Genomic DNA, 25,647 nt, shown 5'->3' with positions numbered 1-25,647 from the left:
AAGATGAAGAGGTCATGATGCAAGCTAGGGTTTCATTGGATTGGATCACTAATCATCTGAGGATATGGTGGTTCAAATTAGGGTTTTTGATTTCTCAAGGAGATTGATCTTCATATTAATTGAAATGATATATCATCATCATCATGGTCTTGATATCATCCAAGAGATTTAGAAGATTGATCATATACCTTGGGATTAGGGTTTTGACCACTAGTCAACCCTAATCAGTTGTATTGGGCCAATCAGGGCATGACAAGGAGATGGGGTCTATAATGGATATGGGGATCATCTCATGATTGTATTGAGCTTATGGAGGCTAGGGTTTCATCCTTGAGCCATTTCATCAGAAGATTGGGGCTCAGATTGATCAGTGCATGGCCAAATTCATCTATCAGTTGAAAAAGTCAACTGTGGTCAACTGTGCTTGATTTTATGGATTTGGAGGTGGGAGAGAGTTGGATACACTTCATTCATGTTGAAACAAGTTTCATTTGACATGTCAAAGCTCAAGAATGAAGAAAATAAAGTCAGGACAAAAATTGCCAAAAATAGAAAGTGACTTGTAATGGAAGTTTCCAAAAATGGAAAGTTTTTTACCACAAAATTACATGTCCAAAAAAGCTTCAAATGAAAATTTGTCCAACATGAAAGTTGTAGATCTTGCTCTCACCTTTCCAAAAAGTCCAAGAACTTGAAATTCCCATGTATGGTTGGCAAGTTATGGTCCATTCATTTTCCAAAAATACCTATAATCAAAGTGGCATAACTTTCACATGGAATGTCCAATTTGGGTAATCTTTTGTGAGCAAACTCCATTTTACATGTACTTTCATGATGTGTGGTCCAAAGTCATCAAAAATGGTCAAGGCAAAAAGTCAATTTTCAAGTGGATTTAAGTGCATTTTTGGTGTGAACATGTGATTTTGAGAAATACAAGGCCAATTGGCATGAAACCAATTCCAACACACTCCAAATGCCAAATAGAAGTTGTGTGGACTGTTATTTCACTGTTCCATTGGTTATTTGAAGAGGTCATTTTTGGACTTTCACATAAAATGCAATTATGCTAATCACTTGGTTTTGGTAATTGAGATTAAGCATTGGATTAGTGTGGGGTATAAATTGTTAAGCATAACAGAAATTGTTAATTACTTCACATTCTCCAAGATCTGTAACCACTTTTCCCTCCATTTTCTCTCAAATTCTCCAAGAACTTCATCAACATTTTTCATCAATTCTTCACCAAATCTGCATCAATTTGCATGATTCTTCTTGATTCACTCTCCACAAGCCTTGATATACATCTGTTTTGGCAAATTCGTGGCAATAGCATCAAGATCATGGACTGTTGCAAGCTTGCACTACAATGGCAACTTGATGATTCTTGCACATGAAGCATCTCTGAGCTAGGCTGGCCTTTCCAATCATCTTCCTATACATCAATCTCAATCTGTTTTGGCGAATTACACCTTGAAGCATCCAAATCGAGCACTGCCATTAACACAAGGTGATTTTTCGAATTTCGCCTTTGCTCAAATCATGATATGCGTTTTAAAGATCATTCAACATAGATTAACATGATATGAATAGTTTTTGGATTGATTGAGTATTGAATGAGAAATCACGATTTGAAGTTTGTTGCTCGTTTCTATTTTTGTTCGATCCGGTTTGTGTGTTAGGAATTAGGTTAAGCCAATTACATATTCATGTTGTACGTGTAGAGACGGTTCTTTTGGTATATCATTTGCCAATTTTGGTGGAGATTTGTTGTTCTTCAATTTTCTGGAAATTTCTGAACTTGTTTTGTTGAAGATGATGAGGAACACGTGTTTGATCTTCATTTGCCATGGCCTGTGTTTGAATCGTGTTTACCGCCATGCCTCAACCAATAGAAACGCGCCAACGCTTCTAATTGAAGCGGCGTCGTTTTGGCCAGGCGCTTAAGTATTACAAGTTTGCCACTGGTTCATATAATTATCATTATTTCATTTTCTTTTTCTTATTTTATTCCATTTTTTATGCTTGATCTTTAGAAATTCATAGAGAGCTCATTTTTTATCCAAAATTGGTGAGATTTTTTTCATAATACTCCTGATGATGTGTAGAATTTAATCATGATTTTTGTAAATTTTTTGCATGTGTAGAAAATTAAAATGCCTAGGGATTGTTTGATGTGTCACATTTGTATATGTTTTTCCATATCCTTCATGAAATGAGGATGCTTTCAAAGAAATGAATGAAATTTTTTGTGCTTGTTCTGGACTCATTGCTGGTAATTTTCATGTGGAGTTTGTGATTTTTGGATATCTGGTTGTTGAGATATGAATTTTTGAATTAAGGTGTGACAATTTGTGTCACACCAAGCTTGATGAATTTCATGATTTTATTTGCCTTGCTTGTGAACATTGAATTGAGCCAATTTTTTGCATGGTTGAACATGTGTATGTTGAGATGACATGTGAATTTTTCTGGATTTATTGATGGCATTTCCTAATTGCTTGGAATTTTTCCCTCTGTTTGGTCATTTTGTTGATTCTATGTGACACATGTTACCATTTGCTTTGTGAAATGCTGGTTATTGATTGTATGAGTGTGAAATTTGACATGAGCATTGTAGACACATTATAAGTCATTGTGGTTTTGATCCCATTCATTCATCTTACATTGTCACTGTTTTATGATTTTTGGAAGTTGATGCTTGTGTTGATGCCTTGTTTTGGCTTGCTTGAAATTGTCTGAACTTCTTGATTTTCATTGACCTACTTCCTCTTGCCCAATTGAGCTGAAAATTGACATGCTATTCATTGAATTTGTCCTGTTTAGGTGTGAATTTTTGTGGAATTAATTAAATTGTTTTGGTATGCTTTTGATTGATATAGTTATGTTTGGTCTTTTGAAGTTGCAAATTGCATGTTTGATGCTATTTTGTGCATAAAATGATAATGGTGATTGGTATGAGCATGGGACCAATTGGTCTTGCTTCTGATTTGTTTGATTATGATTGTGGATAATTTTCACTTGCTGTTTTGGATTTTTCTTCCCCTTTGGACCCTAGGCTTGGCCTAGTGGTCTAGTTTCTCATGTTTGGTTTGGATTTTCAGGTTGAAATGCAAAAGCCTTAAGGAGAACAATGCAAGTTGTAAATTGAGTTTGGTTGCTTGTTGTAAACTAACATTGACTTTGTGTTGTAGGGTTTGATGCTTGAGTTTGAGCTCATGGCTTGCACTTATGTGCATTAACTTGTGTTTGACTGTACAGATTAACATTTGCTGTTTACTGTTGGTTTGTCTGAGTACTGATGATACTTGATTGATTTCAGGTACATTTAGTCGCTTACAGTTCCTTGAGAACTTGCTTGCTGCTGCTTGGTTGTATAAACCAGTTGAGGTAGACTCTCTTGTCTCCATGTAGTCTGGAAGACCTGGCTTGTTATTTAGCCAGGCAACTGTCTGAAGTCCTCCTTAAGAGGCGATGTCTGTGATTGTTTACTTTTGTGCCAAGCAGGTAAAGACCTCTATGAGGCAATTGGCGGAACCCAAGGGATATGCAATCTATCCCCCGCTATTCTGTTGAGTCGTCCCTTTGCTCACACCACTGTGTTGATGCATTGGGACATTAACCCAAGATCTTGTGTTGTTGCACAATCGAGTCAGAGTCTTGAGCGTAGAAGGGTCCCTCCATTCTGGACCCACGCTCCTTTGTCTGAAGCTCTCCCTGATCAGGGATAAGAGCTGTGAAGTCTGATCTTCACTCACCTTTCATCAGCTTCACCTTAGCCCCTCAATGGTAAGGTTAAGAGCTAACTCTACCCTTGTACAGATGACTTGCCTTGGCAGTCGAACCCTTTGTTTGAGCCCACTTCTGACTGGATATAGTGTGTGCTTTGTGAATGCTTGCTTGAAATGCTTGTTTTGTTTTGTTGATGCTTGCATGCTTGCTTTCTTCCTGGATAGGATTAGCTTGCTGTTGTGCAAGTAGATAGAAACCACAACATAGGGCAATGATGCATGATAACACTAGGCTCGAGTACAGCTCCCTGGTAGTGTGTCTCCCCTTTGTTTCTGGCTAGAATTTCTTTCCCTTTCAGGGGAACTACATCGCCCTGATCCTCGTTCCAGACGAGGTATGTAGGCAGGAGACTGTGCGAGGTCTCTCCGGACACTTTTTTTCTTTTGTGTGTGTGTTTGCTTGTTAGCTTCTTGTGTGTCAGGATATGGACGTAAGCCCAGCGATTGGTTGTCCGTATCCTGATTGTGTTTGTTTGGTTCGGAAGCCGATGTAAGTCCAGCGATTGGCATTCGGGTTCCAGGATTGCCTATGGGTGTGTGTGTCTTGTTTGGCGTGCGTGAGCCGAAAGCTCTGATTCTCGTTCTAGACGAGATACGTAGGCATAGGATGTGATGTCCTATCGAGCTCTCTTCCTCTTAACCCCACCTGTGTTGTCTCCGGTGTGTGTGTGTGTGTGGTGTTTTAGCAACCTTTTCTTTTCTTAGAGCGTGGATCCCGTCGAGTACGACGGACGTGAGGGGTGCTAATACCTTCCCCTTGCGTAACCGACTCCCTTACCCTTTCTCTTTGGTCGCGAGACCATGCTTTTCCAGGTTTCTCTGAGCGTTTCCTTTCCCTATCTTGGGATAAATAACGCGCAGTGGCGACTCTGTGTTGTTTTTGTTTCAGCCCGCCGGTTGTTTTTCGCGGATGCGACAACAGCAATTTGGTTGTACCCTGAGTACCCATCCAGAAAACAATAGAAATCATGACCTGCCAATCTTTCCAACATCTGATCAATAAAAGGTAAAGGAAAATGGTCCTTCCTTGTAGCAGTGTTCAGTCTTCTATAGTCTATGCAAACTCTCCAACCTGTAACAGTACGGATGGGTATCAACTCATTTTTCTCATTTTTTATCACAGGTGTCTCTCCCTTCTTTGGTACCACATGAACTGGGCTCACCCACGAACTGTCAGATATTGGGTAAATTAACCCCTCATCTAAAAGTTTAACAACCTCCTTGCAAACGACTTCTTTCATAGCTGGATTCAGTCTTCTTTGAGGTTGGACGGCCGGTTTCTGATCATCCTCCATCAAAATCTTGTGCATACACATTGTCGGGTTGATTCCTTTCAAATCGTCCATCGCCCACCCAATAGCACCCTTGTATTTCTTGAGGACTTTGATTAGCTCTCCTTCTTGGATCTCTCTCAAACCTGAATTGATGATTGCTGGACATTTTTCCTCATTGTCAAGAAAGACATATTTGAGATGTTCTGGTAATTGTTTCAACTTTATCCCTTTTTTTATATCCTGTTTCGATTCTGGAGATGTTTTAGGTCGAAGCTCTTCCCACCGTTGCGGTCGTGAACAAACCCAAGGCGGTTGTTCCTTTAACATCGCTACCACTTCGGATTCTTTCTCATCAATTCCTTCAGTATCCTCAACGATAGATAAACTCAAAACTCTCTCCAAAGGGAGCTTGGGTGTTGTAATCTGCATAGATTGAGCAAAAACTGTATCTAACACTTCAATACTTTTACTCGCCCATTCGTCATCCTTGAATTTCATAGTATCCCTCACATCAATTTTGAGCTTTTCATCATACACTTTGAGGGTCATGGTTCCTTCCTCAATATCTATCATGCATCTTCCGGTTTCAAGGAAAGGTCTTCCCAATATGAGAGGAATTTCCTCATCTTCCGGCATCTCGAGTATCACAAAATCCACCGGGAATACAAATTTATCAATCTTCACCAGAACATCTGTTGCTATACCATAGGGTCTCTTCATAGAATGATCCGCAAACTGCAGTGTCATGCGAGTATCATGCACCTCCCCTAACTCAAGTTTTTTGTAAATCGAGAGGGGCATTAGACTAACACTTGCTCCCAAATCGATCAGTGCCTTTTTGAATGATCTTTCTCCGATTGTACAAGGAATGGTGACTTCACCTCTATCTTTTTTCTTCACCGGAATTTTTAGGCCCTGCAAAATAGCACTACAAGTTTCAGTTAGCATGACTGGCTCGCCGTCGATCGACCTTTTCTTCGATATGATGTCTTTCATGAATTTGGCGTAGATCGGCATCTGTTCCAGAGCTTCAGCAAAAGGTATGTTGATCTCGAGCTTCTTGAATAATTCTAAGAATTTCTCAAAAAAAAAATCATGGAGGTCTTTCTTCTTTGTTCTTGTCGGAAAAGGAAGAATGATCTTTGGTTTTCGTTTCTCTTGCTGGCTTGTCGGCTTCACCACCACTTCTTCAGTTTGTTTTGGCTCTTCTCTAATCTCCAAGTCAACTTCCAACAATCCATCTTCTTCAACCTGTTCGTCAACTTGTAGTTCCTTAGCTTTTCCTTTTCTGGTGACCACAGCTTTAATGTGACTTTGATCACGGGGATTAACGACTGTCCCACTGGGAAGCGTGCCAGGTGCTTGAGAGTTTGAGGCTAACTGTTGAGCAATTTGACCCATCTGAATTTCAAGATTTTTTATAGATGTTGTAGTGTTCTTCTGATTATTTCGAGTCTCCTCTTGGAATTGGATGTTGTGAGCTGCCATCTTTTCAATTGCGATCTCCCAATCTGCCTTCTTAGGTACCTGTTGTTGCTGCTGCTGATATTGATTTTGATATTGACCATGTGTCTGCTGTTGCACGTTCCCTCTTTGATCTTTCCATGCAAAGTTGGGATGATTCTTCCACCCCGGATTGTATGTGTTGGAGTAGGGATTGTTTTGCTTTAAAAACTTTATATCTTCTATCTGTTACGGTGTTGCAAAACAATGAACAGTATTGTGTGGTCCATTGCAAATGCCACACACATCACTCGGTGCCTGTTGCACTTGAGCCACTTTCTGCGCACCTATGTTTAGTGCTTTCAACCTTTTCTCTACCTCCGCAGCAACAACTTCTTCAATTTTCACCTGTTTGTTTGTTTCAAGCTTCAAGTCAATAACTGCAGATTTGCTTGATACCCTGTCATATAACTCTAAATGCTCGTTCGAGGTAATAGCTTCAATTATCTTCTTCATAGCGGTGGCTATTGCAAAGTTAGCTGAGCCACCAGCTGCTGAATCAAGGATTTGTCTCGTTTGAATTCGAAGACCATTGACAAACATTTGCATTTGTTCAGTTTCATCCATGTTGTGAGTAGGACAAGCCACTAGGATTCTCTTGAATCGTTTGTAGGCATCTCCTAGTGACTCACCCTCCTTCTGCTTGAAGTTTAGGATCTCATATCTTTTTCGCAATGACACAGATGCGGGAAAATACTCCTGCAAGAATGATGTTTCCATTTGCTCCCATGTAGTGATACTACCAGCAGGTAAGGAATAGAACCACTCTTCGGGCTCATCTGCTAAAGTGAATGGGAACATACGAAGTCGGATTGCTTCTTCGCTATGTCCAGGCATTTTCAGTGTTGTGCTCATGGTTAAAAATCTTTGCAGATGCTTGTTGGCATCTTCATTCACTCTTCCAGAGAAGGACCGTCTTTCGAGTTGATTAATGGTGTTGGGATGCAGCTGAAATTGTTCCACATTAACCGGTTGGTTGACAATTGTCATACGACCACCCGGGGTGTTGGTTCCACCATAGTCACCTAGGAGTCTCTCTGGTGGTGGTGGTGGTGGATTAGCAGCCATGATTTCAGGAACTGTTTCCGCGTCTGAATCTGAATTCTCTGAGTGCACTGAAACAACTTCCCCCTCCGCTTTCTCTGCTAATTCCAGTTTTTCTCTCTTAGTTTGTCTTAGTCTAGCGCGAAGAGTTCTTTCTGGATCTGCGTCAAAAGGAAAATCCGTTGAGGCCTTACCTCGCATAAACAAGTTAGACAAAGATTAGAATTGAATAACAAAATTGTCACAGATAAAATTTTGGTTGGCGAGCAACAAAATTTCGATAGAATAGAAATTAAAATATGTATTTTGGCAATCCCCGGCAACGGCGCCAAAAACTTGATCGGAAAAATAGCAAGTGTACTATTTTTACCGATGTAGTAGTAAGGAGTTTTATCTCCAAGTATCGATCTCAAGGATTGCGTAGGAAATACTTATTTTACTTTGACTCTATCAGAACGAAAAGATAATGGTTTGGTTGTTTTGGAATTCTAACAATAAACATAACAGACAGTAAAATATAACTGGTTAGATCAACCACTTCCCCTAGCATATTTTATATTAATCAGTTATATTTTACTGTCTGTTGTGTTTATTGTTAGAATTCCAAAACAACCAAACCATTATCTTTTCGTTCTGATAGAATCAAAGTAAAATAAGTATTTCCTACGCAATCCTTGAGATCGATACTTGGAGATAAAACTCCTTATTACTACATCGGTAAAAATAGTACACTTGCTATTTTTCCGATCAGGACGTCCTGATGACAGTTCATCTCTTCAATCAAGAGTTGTTTGGGCAAACAACCCCAAACACTTAATTCAATCTTTCTTTTTGGTTTCACCTTATAGTGGCGGTCTGCTAGTCCACGTATTGGTAAATGCCTACCTTCCTCTTCGATTAAGAGTCTATCCTTCTCTTGGATCCAAGCTAATATCCTGATTTGATCTCGAACTGCCAATTCCCCAACAAGTGACACACAAATCCTTGCACTCCAATACTACAATCATTCCTTGACTTGGTGTTTGTCTTGTGAGACCCTGTTGCTTAGACAAACATCTCTCTCTTTCTATTCTCGTAGTTCTGAACTACGATGGCTCTGACTTTCTCATTACACAATGAGAATACGTAGGCACGAGGATGCAAATCCTTGGCGAGCATAATTCTAATTATTTCTCCTTCGCCTTAGGGCATCATTCATATCTTTCATAATCCATTATCTACCCTCAATCATAAATCGTTCACCCAATGACATATTTGTCTCTTTGACATCGAAATACACTTTCTTTGGAATTCCGTATACATCCTTTTAAGACACCTAATGTAGTCCGCCTTTCTACCTAGAGTTGTTTGGGCAAACAACCCCAAACATTTAATTTCTTCCTTTTTAGATAAAATCCTACAGTGGCGGCTTGCTAGTCCACATATCGGTTAACGTTGTTTCCCTTTATGGTAGAAATCACATTTCTCTTATGGATTCCAATACACTTTCACCTTTAGATTTCAAACAATACTTCTTCAGTCACTTATCACCAGATACTCTATTCTGTAACTTCGATCACTTCACTCCATTCATTTCCATGATACCTTCATATTCTACCTTCATTCACTCCTTGTGATATACCCTATCCTCTGAGCCAAATACACTATACCTTTGTGCTCCATCTTATACACCTTTTAGTGAACCAAGAGCCGATTTGTTCGTCTTGTCAGACCCTATAGCTTAGACGAACATCTCCTTACTTACTTTGCAGCAATACTTAGGCAACCCTTTCTTTTCGGTTATTCCAATACAGTGATACAAGTCCTATACGCCCTCACCTGTTGGTTCACACCAGTTTTACTCTTGGGTTCACATTTTCACCCCTTCTTGGAGTTCAAATCGCACAATCCTTTGGTTCAGATCATACTTTCTATCACGCTCTTTCCACCTCCTGCCTCTAGTTCCTTGAACTACGAAGCTCTGAATTCCTCATTGCACTATGAGGATATGTAGGCATGAGGGCCCCAATCCTTACTGAGCACGCTATCTATTTCCCTTCCTTTCCCCTTATTCTTTTGCGAGTAATCTTTAGATAACACTTGTTCGAGCGAGAATAATCAAAACGGTTCCCATGGAGTACCATGGATGTTTGGGGTGTTAATACCTTCCCCTTGCATAACCGACTTCCTTACCCAATATATCTCTTTCCCCGGGGTTTTATCGATGTTTTCCCTTCCCTCTGGGGATAAATAAAGTTTGATGGCGACTCTGTTGTATGTTCGAGCGTGCGATACGTTCGGGTATATTTCCGCTAGCACCAATGATACTCGAGTGTCGCTTCCCTAGACTACCGTTCTTAGTTACTCATTTTTGACTCGTGTGCGGCAGAGGATCAATCCCGCCAAGTCACATTGAAAATTTTAAAATACTTGTATGACATGACAAAATGATATATTCTTATTAGATGATAGTGTAAAACTTTTTTACACTGTCAGAGCATCACCATTAAACTCATACAAAGAAAAAAAGGATGATGCACCGTAAATTTATTTTACACTGTCAACCAATGACGACCATGCATCCCGCTAAGTCAGACTGAGAAATTTAGAATACTTATATGACATGACAAAATGATATATTCTTATTGGATGACAGTGTAAAACTTTTTTACATTGTCAGAGCATCATCATTAAACCCTACTCTCTATTTTTTGGGCATTCTATATTTCTTTCGATCCACTAATTTCAATCTTCGATCAATTACATTCCAATTATAGATTATAGAATTATTGATATAGATTATTACAAAATATTATATTTTCTTCAAAATAAATCTATCATTATTTAATTATTTATATTAATCTAAATAAACTATGTAAAATTAAATAAATTAAAATAACTTTTATAAAAAATACATAAATATATTATAATCAATCCGTGCAATACAGATTTTTTTACCTAGATTCTCTGTAAATTTTATACATTAATAATTATCCATTCAAAAATATATTCAAATCTCTTCCTTCAATGAAAACTTATCTAATATATATATATTTTAATTGAATTATAGTGCATTATCTTTAATATATGAGATTAATTACTATACACTGATAATATAAAAAGATTTACACAATCGATTCATCACCATCATCTATTTGTATTATTTTATAAATTTTTAAAATAAAAATCAAACTTATTTTATTATCTAACGTCTAAGATTAACTACCGTCAGTGTATTTCAATTAAATCCTTAATATATATATATATAAAGAATTTCTCAACTTGCAAATTTTTTTACAATTTTTTCTTATCGTTTATTCTACTGAATACTCATCTTGCAAAGTTATGTTATTCTTATTTTCTCAAACTTTACTCAACCATTCATTTTGCTATCGTAAATTTATTATCGACTCTTTTATCTTTATATTCGTCATTTATACAACACACCAACGTAAAAGACAACTTGGAAGTCGCTCCACCCTAGACAAACATAAGGTTTCTACGTGTTTTACAAAATAAATGTGCCATTTATTGTGATTTCTCTCTTACTGCAACCACAAGATAGAAATTGATATCTACAAGTTAGACCACTTAGATCATGTATTGTACACAATTTTTAATTCTATAACTAAACTTCCAATATACAACAAACAAAAACCAATCTACACCCGATTGTCTAGTTGTACATTAGTAGGTAATAATACCATCATCCATTTTAAAGGAATATGAATCATGTTACTCAAAAACTTATCAACAACCTAATCAAAACACAATTTTGATGACCTGTAAGCAGTAGCGATACCATCATTCATTTTATATATTCATATACTACATTCTTCCCTAAATATACCCTGGGTTGACTAAATAGCAAGAATTAAGAAACTAGTAGACTTTGTACCACCCACTGCATTATCACATATGGTAAATATTACTAGTATCTGGGACCACTAGTAGACTAGTAGATATCTACATGTTCAAATCCAGTAGGGTAGGTCTTATACTTAAGACGCTTCTTCTTCTCGGGAGTTTCGTGCACTTGTGCATTCCTTCCAAATGTCTTGAGCTGATAATTTTCGAAAGCCTTAGAAACAGCTTCCACCTTTGTTAATGTCAAAAAATCAGTACATCAGTACATAAAGTGCATATATTCAAACATTTCCGAATTGTGAAAATAGATTCTTTGCCTCTTGTTTCTTCGCTGCTTACCAGTTCAGGCTTCTTACTGTACACTCGCACTATGATGTCTTCGTAAAATGCAGGCAACAAATGACTGACTCGCTCGTCTTGGATGGGAAATTTTTCTTTACTCTCGTAGTCCTGACACAATAATATAATGCAGTTGAGCCTTCAGCCATGTAAAACTTTAGTATGCAATAAGAAAACTAAATAATTTTGGGAAGCAACATTCGAACAATTATAAATAGTAGTAACCATACAAGATATATTTGACTAATATGGATTATGGTGACTTGATGATAGTTATTTCAAGGTCGCGACCTTGTCCAAAATTGGAGTCAAACATACACAGAAAATTTCAAAGGCATTATCAAATTTGGATTCCACAATGACAGGTGGTCAGCAATTCCAATTTGCAGTAATATGCTAACCACCTTGGCCAAAATAAAGTACTTATTTCTTTCAAAATTTTACCACTTTCGTTTGCTTTGTGCATAATATGGTACTTTATCGTCATGTTCATAATACACTAACTTGCAATATAACTTCATGAAGATAATCACAATTAGTTACAAATTATAATTGGCATTTATTGACCAAAGTTATTGAAAAAAAGGAGGAAAGAACTGAAAATATAAGTGAAGTCAGTACCTTGAAAAATTTAATTCTGGATCCAGAAATGCATGCAAAAAAGAAGAAAGATAGTGTCAGCCTACTGTTGGCAGTTCACAAATGATTAGGAACAGTTAAGTTCTTCAGCATGTACCTTTCAAGAGGGTTTTTCGTTCCACGTGTTAAATCAATTTTAACATTGCTCACAACAACATCATCTTCTTTCAAATTGGAGCCATTTGTCTGTTTAGAAAAAATGACATTGAGATAGAATGAGTATCTCAATCTGTTCCCAGAAAAGAAGGTAGGCAAACATGTACATAGACAGAATGAAAATGGACAATTATTACTATAAAATTTTCAACCTGGGAACAAACAATGTCTTGGGGTGTGATGCTTTTGAAGTTATCCAGTCTTTCTTTTGGAACAGAGAATTCATTGCAGAACTACAAAATGGAGTAAATGGTTGCATCAATTTGACAGCATATGCTATTTATGTATTATAATTACTATCTACAGAAAATATTAAATTCTCTCCACCTATCAGAAAGATTGTCAAAAAAATAAGAATAGGTAAGCACCTATCCAAAAAAAATTATCAGGTACTGTACTGTACGGCTGTACCTGGTAAAGATCTCTTCTGCGAATGCGCAGAATCAAGTCTCTGGACTCCTTCAACTCTTGCTGGGAAGAAGACTCAATGGTTTTAAGAATAGAGTCATCTAACTGAAATGTAAGAGTGTCAGATCCAAATTGATAACTAAAAATTCTTAACATCAATAGCTTGCAATATATTCAAGACCTTCCAAAAGTAAGATGGTTGATGAATAGAGGATGCAATAGGAAGATATGGATTTGCTTTCACCAATGCATCGATAACCATCAGCTCTATAGCCTGACAAAGGAAACAGCAAAAAATATATTGTGCTTTCTCTCTGAACTCAAATAGAATTTGTTTTGACATAACAAAGTTTGGTGAAACAATTCACCTTTACTTTTGCATGTGTATAGACTGTCCGATGCAAATCAGCACGGGTTGCAAATAACTTGTGAATTGTCAGATCTGACCAACATTTCAAACAAGAATAATGTATATAATTTACAGTTTTCTGCACTAACAACAAGGGGAGCAAAGTTTTCAGTAAGCACTAACGATCTGTAGCACGATAGCAAATTTCGTCATCCATAACTTGCATGGTTTCCATCAATCTGAAAAGACAATAAAATTCGAAACAAGTTATAATTAATTACCAACCTCATTTCGAGAAAATAGGCATGGAACGAAGTATGGGATTTAATTCAATAAGAAGCCCATATTGCTGCACTGGTGTACAATTGTGCTGTCCCCTACTGTCAGAACATCCAACCCAACAAAATAAAGCCGCCTAGATAATAAAAATAAACACCTTTCAGACTGAAAGTTGCACCCTAGGCCACACGCACGTGAATCACGAGCAATGTAATCAAACCTGCAAATTCTTAGTCCATTAAGGTTCTATGTTTAAGAGATTGGATAAAAACGAGAAATGTGCATCGGGAGGAAAGAGGGTGAAAAGTATCAACTTACTTGTCAACATCAATTCCATTGCGACCATTTGCAACAATATCATATAAGAACTGATTTTCCTTTTATGTAGGAGAAAATTTTGAAGGAAATCAGTATAATAATATTGTTAAAGAAAGTGGTATGGTATGAATAAAATTATCAGAAGAAAATAAAATTTTGGACACTAAGATGACAAACTCTTTGTGGAGGAGGATGGTCAGAGCTAGAAGTGATCATTTCCTGCAAAAAGAAATGAAATTTATCAAAGCTCCTTGTATACGAACTGAAATGAGGAACTCAGTCATTAGTTCTTATTCTTAAGAAATATCAAAATTTAAAATTTTAGGAATGGAATATAGAACTGAAATGAAAGCTGTGGCCAAACTGAAAGATAATCATCAAGAGATATGTCATTGCGATATATTGCAGAATTTCTGTTTTAAAAAACACAGAAAAATCTAAGAAAATTCAACTGATCATTTAACTCTAACCTTTGCTTTTTTGAGGAGTTGAGGATCCAAATCAATATTGTGCTGATCAACAATGTAGTCTATCATTTTCTCAGACATTTCCTCATGAGACCTGAAAGAATAAATAAGAAGCATCAAAACGACGGATTCTCCACGATGGAACGATTGCAGTTTTAACAAAACTAGTCAATTCCAAAAATCATAACAGAGTAATCTTTGTTGTGAAGAGTCATGATGTTCATATCATATTTTTGTCAACGGAATTTGAAAGAAGAGTAAGCAATACCAATACCAGAATTAAAAATGAAACAAGTATGATTAAAAGCACAAAATCAACATGTACTTTTTTATCCAGAACACCAAAATTACCAAGTAGAGCCATTGAGAACCAGGGGAAGGAACCCACGCTCAAAAGTGTGGCTGAAGGGCCCATGACCAACATCATGCAGTAAACCTAGACACAGATGACAAATGATAAAGTAGTGGAATTAGAACAGTTAAAACAAACTAAATTTGGTAGAAGTGGAAGTTACCAGCAAGTTTTACTGCCAATACATCAAATTTTTCAATACCCAGCTCGGGGCCCTGAAAAAGACGGCAAGACCGCATGACTGCTTAACACTATAACACACAACTGATAAGGAGTATTTAGATAAGACGATTGAAAAGTGTATACCTGGTATTTTTTAATGATATCAACAGCTTTGCCAGCAAGCCAATAAACACCCAATGAATGTTCAAAACGAGAATGTACAGCCCCAGGGTAAACCATATGACATAGGCCTGGATCACATAAGTGAGAAGGTTAAGTTCATCTAAAATGAGTTTGATTATGTTGTTTCAAAAAATATAACTGATGTCTCTACTTTTAAACCACCTTGCTTTTGGGTATAAAACTGACAAAATTACACATTAACCATATTCTAACAAACACAATAATAATTTAATATTGGAAAAAAGAAGAGAAACCTGCTTGATTGCCAATTATTAAACTAGGGAATAGTAATATCATATATCTATCCCAATGGTTTATTACTTTATGATTTTCACAAGCATACAGCTAAGTCAATCTAACTGCAAAAGGCAATGGAAGGGGGAAAAGTTGATGCTAGCAGATTTGTAATAGTAGAAAGAGGCTAAGGGAAGCTAAGAAGTTGAATATGAAGCACTTGTATTAAAACATGCTGATTAGATGATAGACATAAACCAACTTAGAGTTACAAATTAAGAGACCCTAGACTCATTACAAATCTATTACAGGAAGCCTGCATTTGCATGTGGCTGATTACTGTGACCTAGCCACAAGAGTCAAGAAAACTCGAATTTATGACCTTTGGATTACATGCGATTTTCCATGATAAACTTATTCTAATAAATATGCATTGACAACACATCCAGTTATTTTTCCAATCCTACATCCCCTATTTAGTTTGATTTGTATTCATAGAGTACTAATTGTTCACTCACCAAGTTGCTTCAAATCACGCAGTCTGCATAATAAACAGTCATGTAAAGGGGAAAAAAATGTCAGTACATGAAGTGTAATTATTCGCCTCTATTTTTCGCATTGAATCTATTTTTTGTAAGGCATACTTGCCTTTGAAATTGTTCTGTGTCAACAAACTTCAAGAAGATCTGCAACAAACAAGAGATTTCCAAGTTCCATCACAACCAAAACACAGAAAAATAAAGCTCTTAATGCACTTTGGATCAAAAAAGAGTACTAACTTATAAGATGGTTATAAAACACCACACAAGCCAAAGAAAATATATTACAAGTTTTTAACAATTACATTATGCTAAATAAGACCAGTCTAATCGTGTTATATATTATAAGGCATCCCCTAAGGACTCTAACTGATTCAATGAGATATCAGAATCAACATTTTAATTCCTGATCTGATTCAACCTGTTGAAAGGTGAACCTGCATTAACTAAGTTTTAGTTTTAAACAGGCCGTTTATCTGAAGGTGCCGATACCGTAACTCACACCACGACGACCATAAACAGTGTCGCGACACCTGTATCAACCGACACTTATTTAAAACCTATTTAGAGCTTTCCTTTTGGTTCAAGCTGTTTATGATACTCGGAGTCTTGGACTTACGATATCCAATTCGGTTTTAATAACATCTATCATTATAGAAAGTTTATCTATACTAATTTGTCTTCTAATCTCACTCGTTAATGCTAGTACAATATTTTGCATGAATTGACATATACAGGTAAATCCTCAATAATTGCCGCTTAAATCGGTTTTCAACTGTATAATAACTTATTAAGTCCGTCAAAACCTTCTATAATTCTAAAGCAGTTCCACATTTTTCTATCACTGATTGTAACGGTAACAAAAAGCAAAACGCAAAAAACACGAATAAGCATAGACAAACTCTCGCAGAATCTTCTTCAATCTACTATCGATCAACAGTATAAAAATCATGCAACGATTTTCTATTTTAATTCTGAAATCTATACATATACTCGACATTGTAATCGAGAACAGAGAAGGAAGAATAAAACTAGAAAAGTAACATTCGAAGGAAAGTTTAAACGAAGAATCGATAATCGGAAAAAACGGTTACAGGCTCGAGAAAGATGTTGCCGTGAACGTTATCACGGATGTGCTTGAGAAACTTCCGTTCGGAAGAGACGGAGTCGTTCGAGGAAACAGGAAAGGCGACGGTAGAATCGGTTGTCATGGAGTGAAGTAGAAGCGTGATGGAGAAAAAATGCAGAAAAACGAAGCGAAATCTGAAGTGTGCGTTAGGGTTTGTAGAAGAGAAGGAGAAAGGGAGAGAAACTGAAAAAGAAGTTGAAAGAGAGAAATGAAAACGTGAAGGGGGAGGAGAGTTGGTTTTTAAACAGTTTCGGGCATGGCAAACTTTTTGAAGTGACGGCATGAACGTGAAACCGCCAAAACGAAATTCTTTCACACACGAGTATTAGGCGCGTGTGAGCACACGCGATTGATATCTAGTTGAGAATGTGTGGCTTTGTTTGGATTACGGTAAGGATGGAAAACGGGGAAAGTTTACTTCAGGCTCAGGTAAGGAATCAAAGGTGTAAAAGTGTCTTGTTTGGTCTACAGCGAATTGGTGATGGAAGAAAGACATTTAAAACTAATCAGGTAGGTGTTGCTTTCAGTACACATTTGAGATGGTAACTAAATATTTAATTTATGCATAAACTACTATTTTGGATTTTTGTGTTTAAATTGCATGTATTTAGTATTTAAGCAAATTAAGCAAATATAAGAAGAGATTAAAGGTAGTGCAATGTCGGTGTAAAGAAATATTACACTCACATCCAATCAAAATATTTTATATTGTCAAATCATAACAGTACTTTAAAAATAAAAGTGTGATGTTGTGGGATATACGGGTCTCATTGGTTGACAGCGTAAAAATATTTTACATTGTTAGTGCATATTCCTTTTTGTCATATAGAATTTAAAGGTAATGCACTGTCGGTGTAAAGAAATATTACAATGACATTCAATCAAATATTTTATATTACCAAATCATAACAGCATTTTAAAAATAAAAGTGTGATGTGGCGGGATACATGGGTCTCATTGGTTGACAGTGTAAAAATATTTTACACTGTCAGTGCATATTCCTTTTTCTCATATAGAGTTTAAAGGTAGTGCACTGTCAGTGTAAAGAAATATTACACTGACATCCAATCAAAACATTTTATTTGTCAAATCATAACAGTATTTTAAAAATAAAAGTGTGATGTGGCGGGATACACGAGTCTCATTGATTGACAGTGTAAAATTATTTCTCTAAATCATTTAACAAAAGTAGACATAGCACTATGTCACTTAATGTGTCGATTCTAACATATTCAAACTAATTAGTTTTACATTCGGTCTATATAAGAAAAATAATTAATATATTTGAACTATATAATATAATGGATCAAATATAATAATTCTTCAATAAATTTAAAACTCATTTTTTTATAAATAGGCGGAGAAAAAATATTCATTAATTAAGAGTTAGCATTCCTATAAGAGGGTTACTTGCAAGACCGGCTATAAAGTCATGGACTTAGTGTTTGGGGTGTATGATTCTTTGATAAACAATGTTCTTGAAAGGTTTAAAAATGGGGTAAACGTAACTCTTGATGAGTTAGGGAGGTAATAAAGGTAAAATGGGAATGGAAAGTAGAAACAATAAAGTACTGAAACAAAAGTATAAACGATAAAACAAGAAAGACAAAAGGTAAACTTTGTAAGATTAAATGACTTGTAAATATAAAATGGAGGCAAAATACATTTTTGTGAGGAGAGTGACTTTTTTCTCGTAAGCGCTTTGATACTTCAAGCTTTACCCCTACTACAAATGTTCAAATTGCCACCTCTAGAATCTCACCTAACATTGGCTTAAATACTAGCTAAAATTAATCGTCTGGAGGTTACAAAACCATCTCATGATGTCACGCGTCGGTCCACTTCCCCCATCTTGACGAATAACTACTCACGATCTCCTTGAGTGTCCACGTTTTCCTTCACCGCCCAAAACCTTCGAATTCGACCAAGGCTTACAGGTGTCAATTTTTAGACTCGTCCACCATCCTGTTGAGGAGGCTTTGACAGATCCCCTAGTCGAAGTTGGCCTTCCCTCTTATCCGAAATTAGTCAGCTAACAAATCCCCCCCTGAAAAGGCTGGCTTCGACATGAACACGTCGATCGAGAGGCTGGCCTTTTGACGTTTCATATTTCGGCTAGCTATCTTATCGTTACTCATGACTTCATATGTGATTATGACTTTTTTCGGCCATGCGATTTCTAAGACACTCCATCATCATTAGCAGTTGTCCCTAGGTCGTGGGATCTCAACCGAACCTCACTAACTCTTCCTATTACTTCCTAGCCAGCCATTTGTCAGTCACCCACTGCTCGACTGTTCACTTCACTAACCTATAAATTTTCTATTCTTCTTCTTCACACACTCTTCTGCTTCCATACTCACATATTCTTTTGCTCAAACTTCAAACGCATTTCTGCATTGCAATTTCTCACACAGCATCTCAAACTCCAAACCTTTGCTTTATTTCACAATGGCTTCCTCCTCTCACGCAAAAGAAACGGTTTCTTATGGTACTTGTCACAATCTCATCTCCTTCAAGCCTACTGCTAAAGAGGGTATGAATCGCATTCCTCAACCCACATCATCTGACGAAGCTATTATCAAGAACTGGCAAAACCAGATGGTGATTCCTTTCGTGGTTGACAAAAAGTTGCTGGCTTTCCACGGTCCTCTTGCTGACAAAAAATCTTTTCCAAAGACTGTTGCACCCTTTTTCCCTTGGTATAAACCTGATATGCCTCCTACTTTTGATAGATCTGTCGTGCTTGACGTCAGATTCATGGAGGCAAAGCCATGGTTTTTTGCTTCATGCCCACTCCAGGCAACAAGGAATATTTGGCGTGGTTTAGCAAGATGTCGCATTACGCGAAAAACCGGCGGGAAAAACAAACAAACAAAGCCGCCACCGTGCGTTATTTATCCCAGACGAGGGAAAGGAAACGCTCGAAGTAAACCTGGAAAGGAATGGTCTTACGACCGGAGATTACAGGGTACGGGAGTCGGTTACGCAAGGGGAAGGTATTAGCACCCCTCACGTCCGTCGTACTCGACGGGATCCACACTTAAAAGAAAAGAATAAGGTTGCTAGATAACTGCTCAAAAGAATGCACACACACTGGAATAAACAGGCGGGAGAGGATGGAGGAAGAGGACTCGGCAGGATATCGCATCCTGGGCCTACGTAGTTTGTCAGACACAAACATCAGAGTCGACGTAGTTCGGGGAAATGGGAAACGGGCTCGCTAGGATATCACATCTGATGCCTACGTATCTCATCTGGAATGAGAATCAGAGCTACCGTAGTTCGGCTAACGCACGCCGAAACAAAACACACGCACAGACGCTGAGACGTCAAAACAAACATACAATTGAAATCGGGATGCCAATCGCTGGTCTTACGTCCAACTCCGAACAACAAACACAAACAAGGAAACCGAATGCCAATCGCTGGACTTACATCAGACTCCACACACAACAAACAAACGTACACAGGAAACCGAATGCCAATTGCTGGACTTACATCAGACTCCAAACACAAACACAAACAAGGAAACCGAATGCCAATCGCTGGACTTACATCAGACTCCAAGCAAACAAGAGGTTAACCAGACGCTGAGTCGTCAAAAGCAACAAAAAAGTTGAACAAACAAGCTAACAGGGAGTCTGGTACTCGAGCCTGCTAGTTGTCAAGCAAACACACACAAAAAGGAAAAGGGTGCCCGGAGAGATCTCGCACGATCTCCTGCCTACGTACCTCATCTGGTATGAGGATCAGGGCAACGTAGTTCCCCTGAACAGGGAAAGAACCTCTAACCTAACCAGAGACTGGGAAATGACAAACTAGAAGGGAGACTGACTCGAGCCTAATAGTTATCATGTAATCCACAATGGTCCTAGGTTGAGGTATCTAAACAGATCCTAACTCGCACAGGCAGCAAGTTGATACAACAGATAAACAGCAAACAAGCATAATAAGGCAATCACACACACTATATGCAAGCAATTGGGCTCATACAAGGCTAGGCTGTAAAAACAAGCCAACTGGAATAGGGTGTGGTTAGCTCTTAACCCTAACATTGAGAGTTAGGGTGAAGCAGATGAAATGGAGATGAGGATTGTGCCTCATAGCTCTTATCCCTGGCCTGGGAGAGCTTGACTCAAATAGAAAGTGTGGGAGTTCAGAAGGTAGGAACTCTTCTCCACAGATGACTGACACAACATGATCTTGGGTTATTATCCACAATGCATCAACACAATGGTGTGAGCAAGATGAATGACACAACTGAATAGCAGGGGATGGATTGCACATCCCTTTTATCTGCCAATTGCCTCCTAAAGAGGTCTTTACCTGCTTGGCACAAAAATTAAACATTCACAAGCATTGCCTCTTAAGGAGGGCTTCAGACAGGTGCCTGCCCACATAACAGGACAGGTCTTCCAGACTACATGAAGTCAAGAGATTCTACCTCAGTGGTAAGCAAACCACAAGCTAGCCAAGCAAAGTTCAAAAGAACTCAAAGCAACTTATGTACCTGTAAAAACATCTAAACTAATCAGTTCAACTGTACAGACAAACAATCAACAGGCAATAACAAACAGACAGACAATGTTCACAATGTGCAAGCCACAAGGCAAACTCAAATTAATTGGCATCAACCTACAAAACAATACAATGTTATCCAATCATCAACCAATTAACCAAACTCAAATGAATGAGCCACTCCAATCATGGCAATGTGCCTTTGAACCTGAAATCCACAATCCAAACAGTGAGTCCAAACCACTAGGTCAAAGCCTAGGGTCAAAATAGGGTCAAACATTCAAAACAGAACATGAAATTTAACATGAATCATCTTCATTCAATCAGGAACACATCTCAAAAAGTCCCACATCAAAATCATTAATCATATTCATTTCATGAACAAAACATGGCAAGGTATGCAAATGGTGACCACATTAAGACATCAGAAGAAACAAATGCACATCAAATCAAAAATGACTCAAATAATATTGGCAAAACTCATGAGTACACAAGACATATAACATGGTCATCATACAAAAAATCAGAGGCATTGGACATCATTAGGCATGGCAATCACTTTGATCAATCAAGACAAGCACATGTGTGACACAAATTGTCACACCAAGTTAGCATAAGCATAAAACAGAGATGAATCATGGTAAAAATCTCAAACCAAAGCCAAAACATCACTCAACATGTCTAGAAATCACACACAAAATTTCAAAAGCATTGGATCATTTTTGAGCATTTTATGATGAATGGAACAAGGTAAGGTCAAACATACATACATGTGCAATCACCCTAGGACAAAATATTTTCCAGCCAAGCACAATTTGCATTTTAATGATCATAAAAAAGTAGACAGAATGAGGATCATGATGCAAAAAATTGGAGGTCATTTGGTGCATTTTTCAATTTTGAATGATTTTTTGAAGTTGATAGAAAAATTTGAAATAAAAAATGAGCCAAGCATGGAAAATGGGAGGGAAAAGAAATAATAGCATTGCAATTTGAAAAAACACACTCAACCGGATCCGAACCATGCGCGTTTTTGAATTACCCAGCGCGCCACATTCAAAACGACTGCGTTTCAATACAAAACCCTAAGCCTGGCGCGCTCTTTGAATTTCGTAGCTAATCCTAATTTCGTAGCTAAAACCTAGCCAATTCGTAGCAAAACTGGAACATCAAGGTTGAAGATGAAGATCATGAAGATCTTCATCTGGATTTTCCAAATTTTCACAACATGTCCAGAAATTAACAAGACCAACACCAAACGATTCCTCATCACACATACATTCAAGATCCAACAACATTTCATGCAAAAACTTCATAACAAGTCCAGATCGAAGGAATTAAATTTTGACATCAAAACTTTAAACATGCATAACTTCGCGTATAGTTCACCAATTCACTCGAATTTTACATCAGCATCATCACCACTAAAAGCTATACACAAATATCACAAAGAAAATGAGAATTAAAAAGGTCGAATTCTGACCTTCTTGATGAACAGCCAGTGGAATCGTGCTCTACAATGCTTAGTAATGCTTCAATTCTCTTCTACAATGCTTGATGATGAATTTGATGAGGAATTAGAAGCTCCAGCATGCACGAACTCAGTTCAATTTCCAAACTCCATGGATGCTTCAAGCTCTGAGTACAGTTCAATATGGCACCAATTGCTTCGAATTCACGTCCAAACTTGCTCAACAATACCTCATGATCATGAATCTAACAATAGAACATGCTTTTGTGTGAAGAATTTGCAGAAAATTTTGAGAGAAAATTTTTTGGGATTCTTGGATCTAGATCTGAAATTGTAGCTTCTGATGAAAAACAGTTATGATTAAGTATATATACTTCCTACTAATCATGTTTAAAACCAACTTAAGCCTAATGCAAATGTGATTAGTAAGTTGGAAGGTGTTTGTGCAAAAATGATATTTCCACTTCATGCACCCCATGCCACGTGAACAGTACTCTTCCAAGGCCCAAAATCCCTTAAAATGAGTCCATGCACACTTTAGGATAGGTTTTGTATGCATGCAATCATCCAAAATGGTTTTAGCAATCTTTCTTCACAAATCTTCATGAGTGAACCAATGATCATGCAATGAGATTTCATGCCATGTAATGATATGCTTGGAAAGTACATGTTATGAGGATCAAAATGCAAAAAGAACCACTCATTTTGGAGCTTTGGTTTGAAAGTTATGCTCATTTGAACTTTTGAACACACTTTACCATGATTGAACCATATCTCCTCAACCACACATGAGAAATCCATGATCTTTGACTTTTTGGAAATGGGAGAGAAAGATATTCAACTTTCATGTTGGACAAAATTTCATTTGAAGCTTTCTTGGTGATTTAATATTGAGTGGAAGTTGGTCCAAAACCTTTCCATTTTTGGAAAGTTCAAATTACAGGTCACTTTCTATTTTTGGAAAGTCTTGACCTGACTTCAAATTCTTCAATGTTGATGCTTGAAATGTCATATGAGACTTGTTTGAACATGAATGGAGCATCTCTAACCACTTCCCACCTCCAAATCCACAGTTGACTTTGCAGTTGACTTTTATGGTTGACAGATGACTTGAACATACACTGATGATTCTGAGCCTCAACCACTTGATGAAATGGAACCAAAATGAAACGCTAGCTTATACAAGCTCAATAAAATCATATGATGATCTCCATCTCATTAAAGACCTCATCTCCTTGAAAAACCCTGACTGGTAGAATGCAACTGATTAGGGTTGACTAGAGGTCAAAACCCTAATCCCAAGGAATCTGATCAGGAATAATGAACCATGATGATGATGATGTACCATTTCAACCAAGATAATACTCAACCTCCTTGAGGAACCAAGAAACCCTAATTGAAGCACAAACCTCAGATGATTAGTGATCAATTAATGAGGCCCTCAAGCTTGCATCTCTTAACCTCTCCATCTTCTGAGAAAGACCTAGGAGGATGACTTGCCTATTTCACATGATATGCAAAGATGTAATGCCTAATGTCCTACAAAATGAAATGCAATATGCTAAGCTAGTCCCAAGAGAGGAGGGCAAATTTTGAGGTGTTACAGCTGCCCCTATCCAATCCACTGTGAACCTGTCGATATGAACAGCCTCGGCTTTCAGACGATCAGGGTGAAGAGTGATTGAATACTAAGAACAGACGAATAATTTGCGCTATGATGGAAAATAATTAACAATGCCTGTTATAATCGGCAAAGAAGCAATCTCAAAAGAAGAATCCGTCTGGTACGGAGAACGTCGGCCTGAATACCGAAAAGAAATTTGACCTGGATACCAAAATAAATGGTAACCCAGGGATAACCATGGCCTGAACGCCGCTCATCAGTCTGAATACTGAGCATCGTAATATGAGAGTATTAATGTCGGTCTGATCACCGAGAGATTGGCCTGAATGCCCGAAAAACTGGCCTGAATGCCATTTTAGTCTGGATACCACTTCGGTCCGGGTACCACTTCGGTCTGGATACCACTTCGACCAGCCTGAACGCCGCAAGCTGCATCGATCTGAACTTCGGAAGCTTCCTCGATCTGAAAATCGGAAACTGGCCTGAGTGCCCCAAGTGCTTCGACCTGAACGTCGGAAACTTCTTCGATCTGAAAATCGGAAACTGGTATGAATACCCACCTCGTCCTGAACACCGGAAAACTGGCATGAGTGCCCCAAGTGTGTCGACCTGAACGTCGGAAACTTCTTCGATCTGAAAATCGGAACCTGGTCTGAATACCCACCTCGGCCTGAACACCGGAAAACTGGCCTGAGTGCCCCAACGGTCTGAATACCCGAAAAACTCTTCATGCCTATCAGCATCGGCAGAAATAAGGGACAATGATACATGAGGCGGCATGCGTGCCACCGACCCATGCTGGGGATAACAAGCCATGAGTATGCTATCCTCTATTCGACCCTAGCAAACGAACAATTCACGCTCAGCTGGGGATTTTTCTCTTTTCACTTTTCCTGAAACCTCAAAGCTTCCCTCGATTTTTTATTTTTATCTCCATCTTCGTCCGACAGAAACTCCTCCTCCAATATCGCACTACTGGGGAATATTATGGGTCTGACATCATGATGCCAAACTCCTCAGAG

The 25,647-nt window shown here is 37.8% G+C and overlaps 1 protein-coding gene across 2 annotated transcripts; it reads right to left on the bottom strand.

The window, feature by feature from the left end:
* Nucleotides 1-11,191: 11,191 nt before the first annotated feature.
* Nucleotides 11,192-17,485, bottom strand: LOC127119331 (uncharacterized). Of its 2 annotated transcripts, XM_051049546.1 has the most exons (19): nt 16,975-17,485; nt 15,990-16,027; nt 15,860-15,882; nt 15,069-15,175; nt 14,926-14,977; nt 14,762-14,846; nt 14,414-14,504; nt 14,121-14,162; nt 13,944-14,002; nt 13,783-13,845; nt 13,530-13,585; nt 13,366-13,439; nt 13,179-13,271; nt 13,001-13,102; nt 12,742-12,822; nt 12,531-12,619; nt 12,416-12,431; nt 11,795-11,905; nt 11,192-11,687 (listed from the first exon to the last, which is right to left on the bottom strand). In XM_051049546.1, the coding sequence occupies exons 1-19, from the start codon at nt 17,290-17,292 to the stop codon at nt 11,544-11,546; spliced, it is 1,644 nt and encodes a 547-aa protein (XP_050905503.1). In that variant the 5' UTR covers nt 17,293-17,485; the 3' UTR covers nt 11,192-11,543. The 2 variants fall into 2 exon arrangements, with proteins under 2 accessions (XP_050905503.1, XP_050905504.1); XM_051049547.1 differs by lacking the exon at nt 15,860-15,882 and having other exon boundaries at nt 16,975-17,070.
* Nucleotides 17,486-25,647: the final 8,162 nt, after the last annotated feature.

Source organism: Lathyrus oleraceus, chromosome 2, assembly GCF_024323335.1.
Source record: "Lathyrus oleraceus cultivar Zhongwan6 chromosome 2, CAAS_Psat_ZW6_1.0, whole genome shotgun sequence".
Taxonomy (NCBI): Eukaryota; Viridiplantae; Streptophyta; class Magnoliopsida; order Fabales; family Fabaceae; genus Lathyrus; species Lathyrus oleraceus.
Note: the sequence above shows the minus strand (reverse complement) of the source record. Positions and strands in the feature narration are given on the sequence as shown.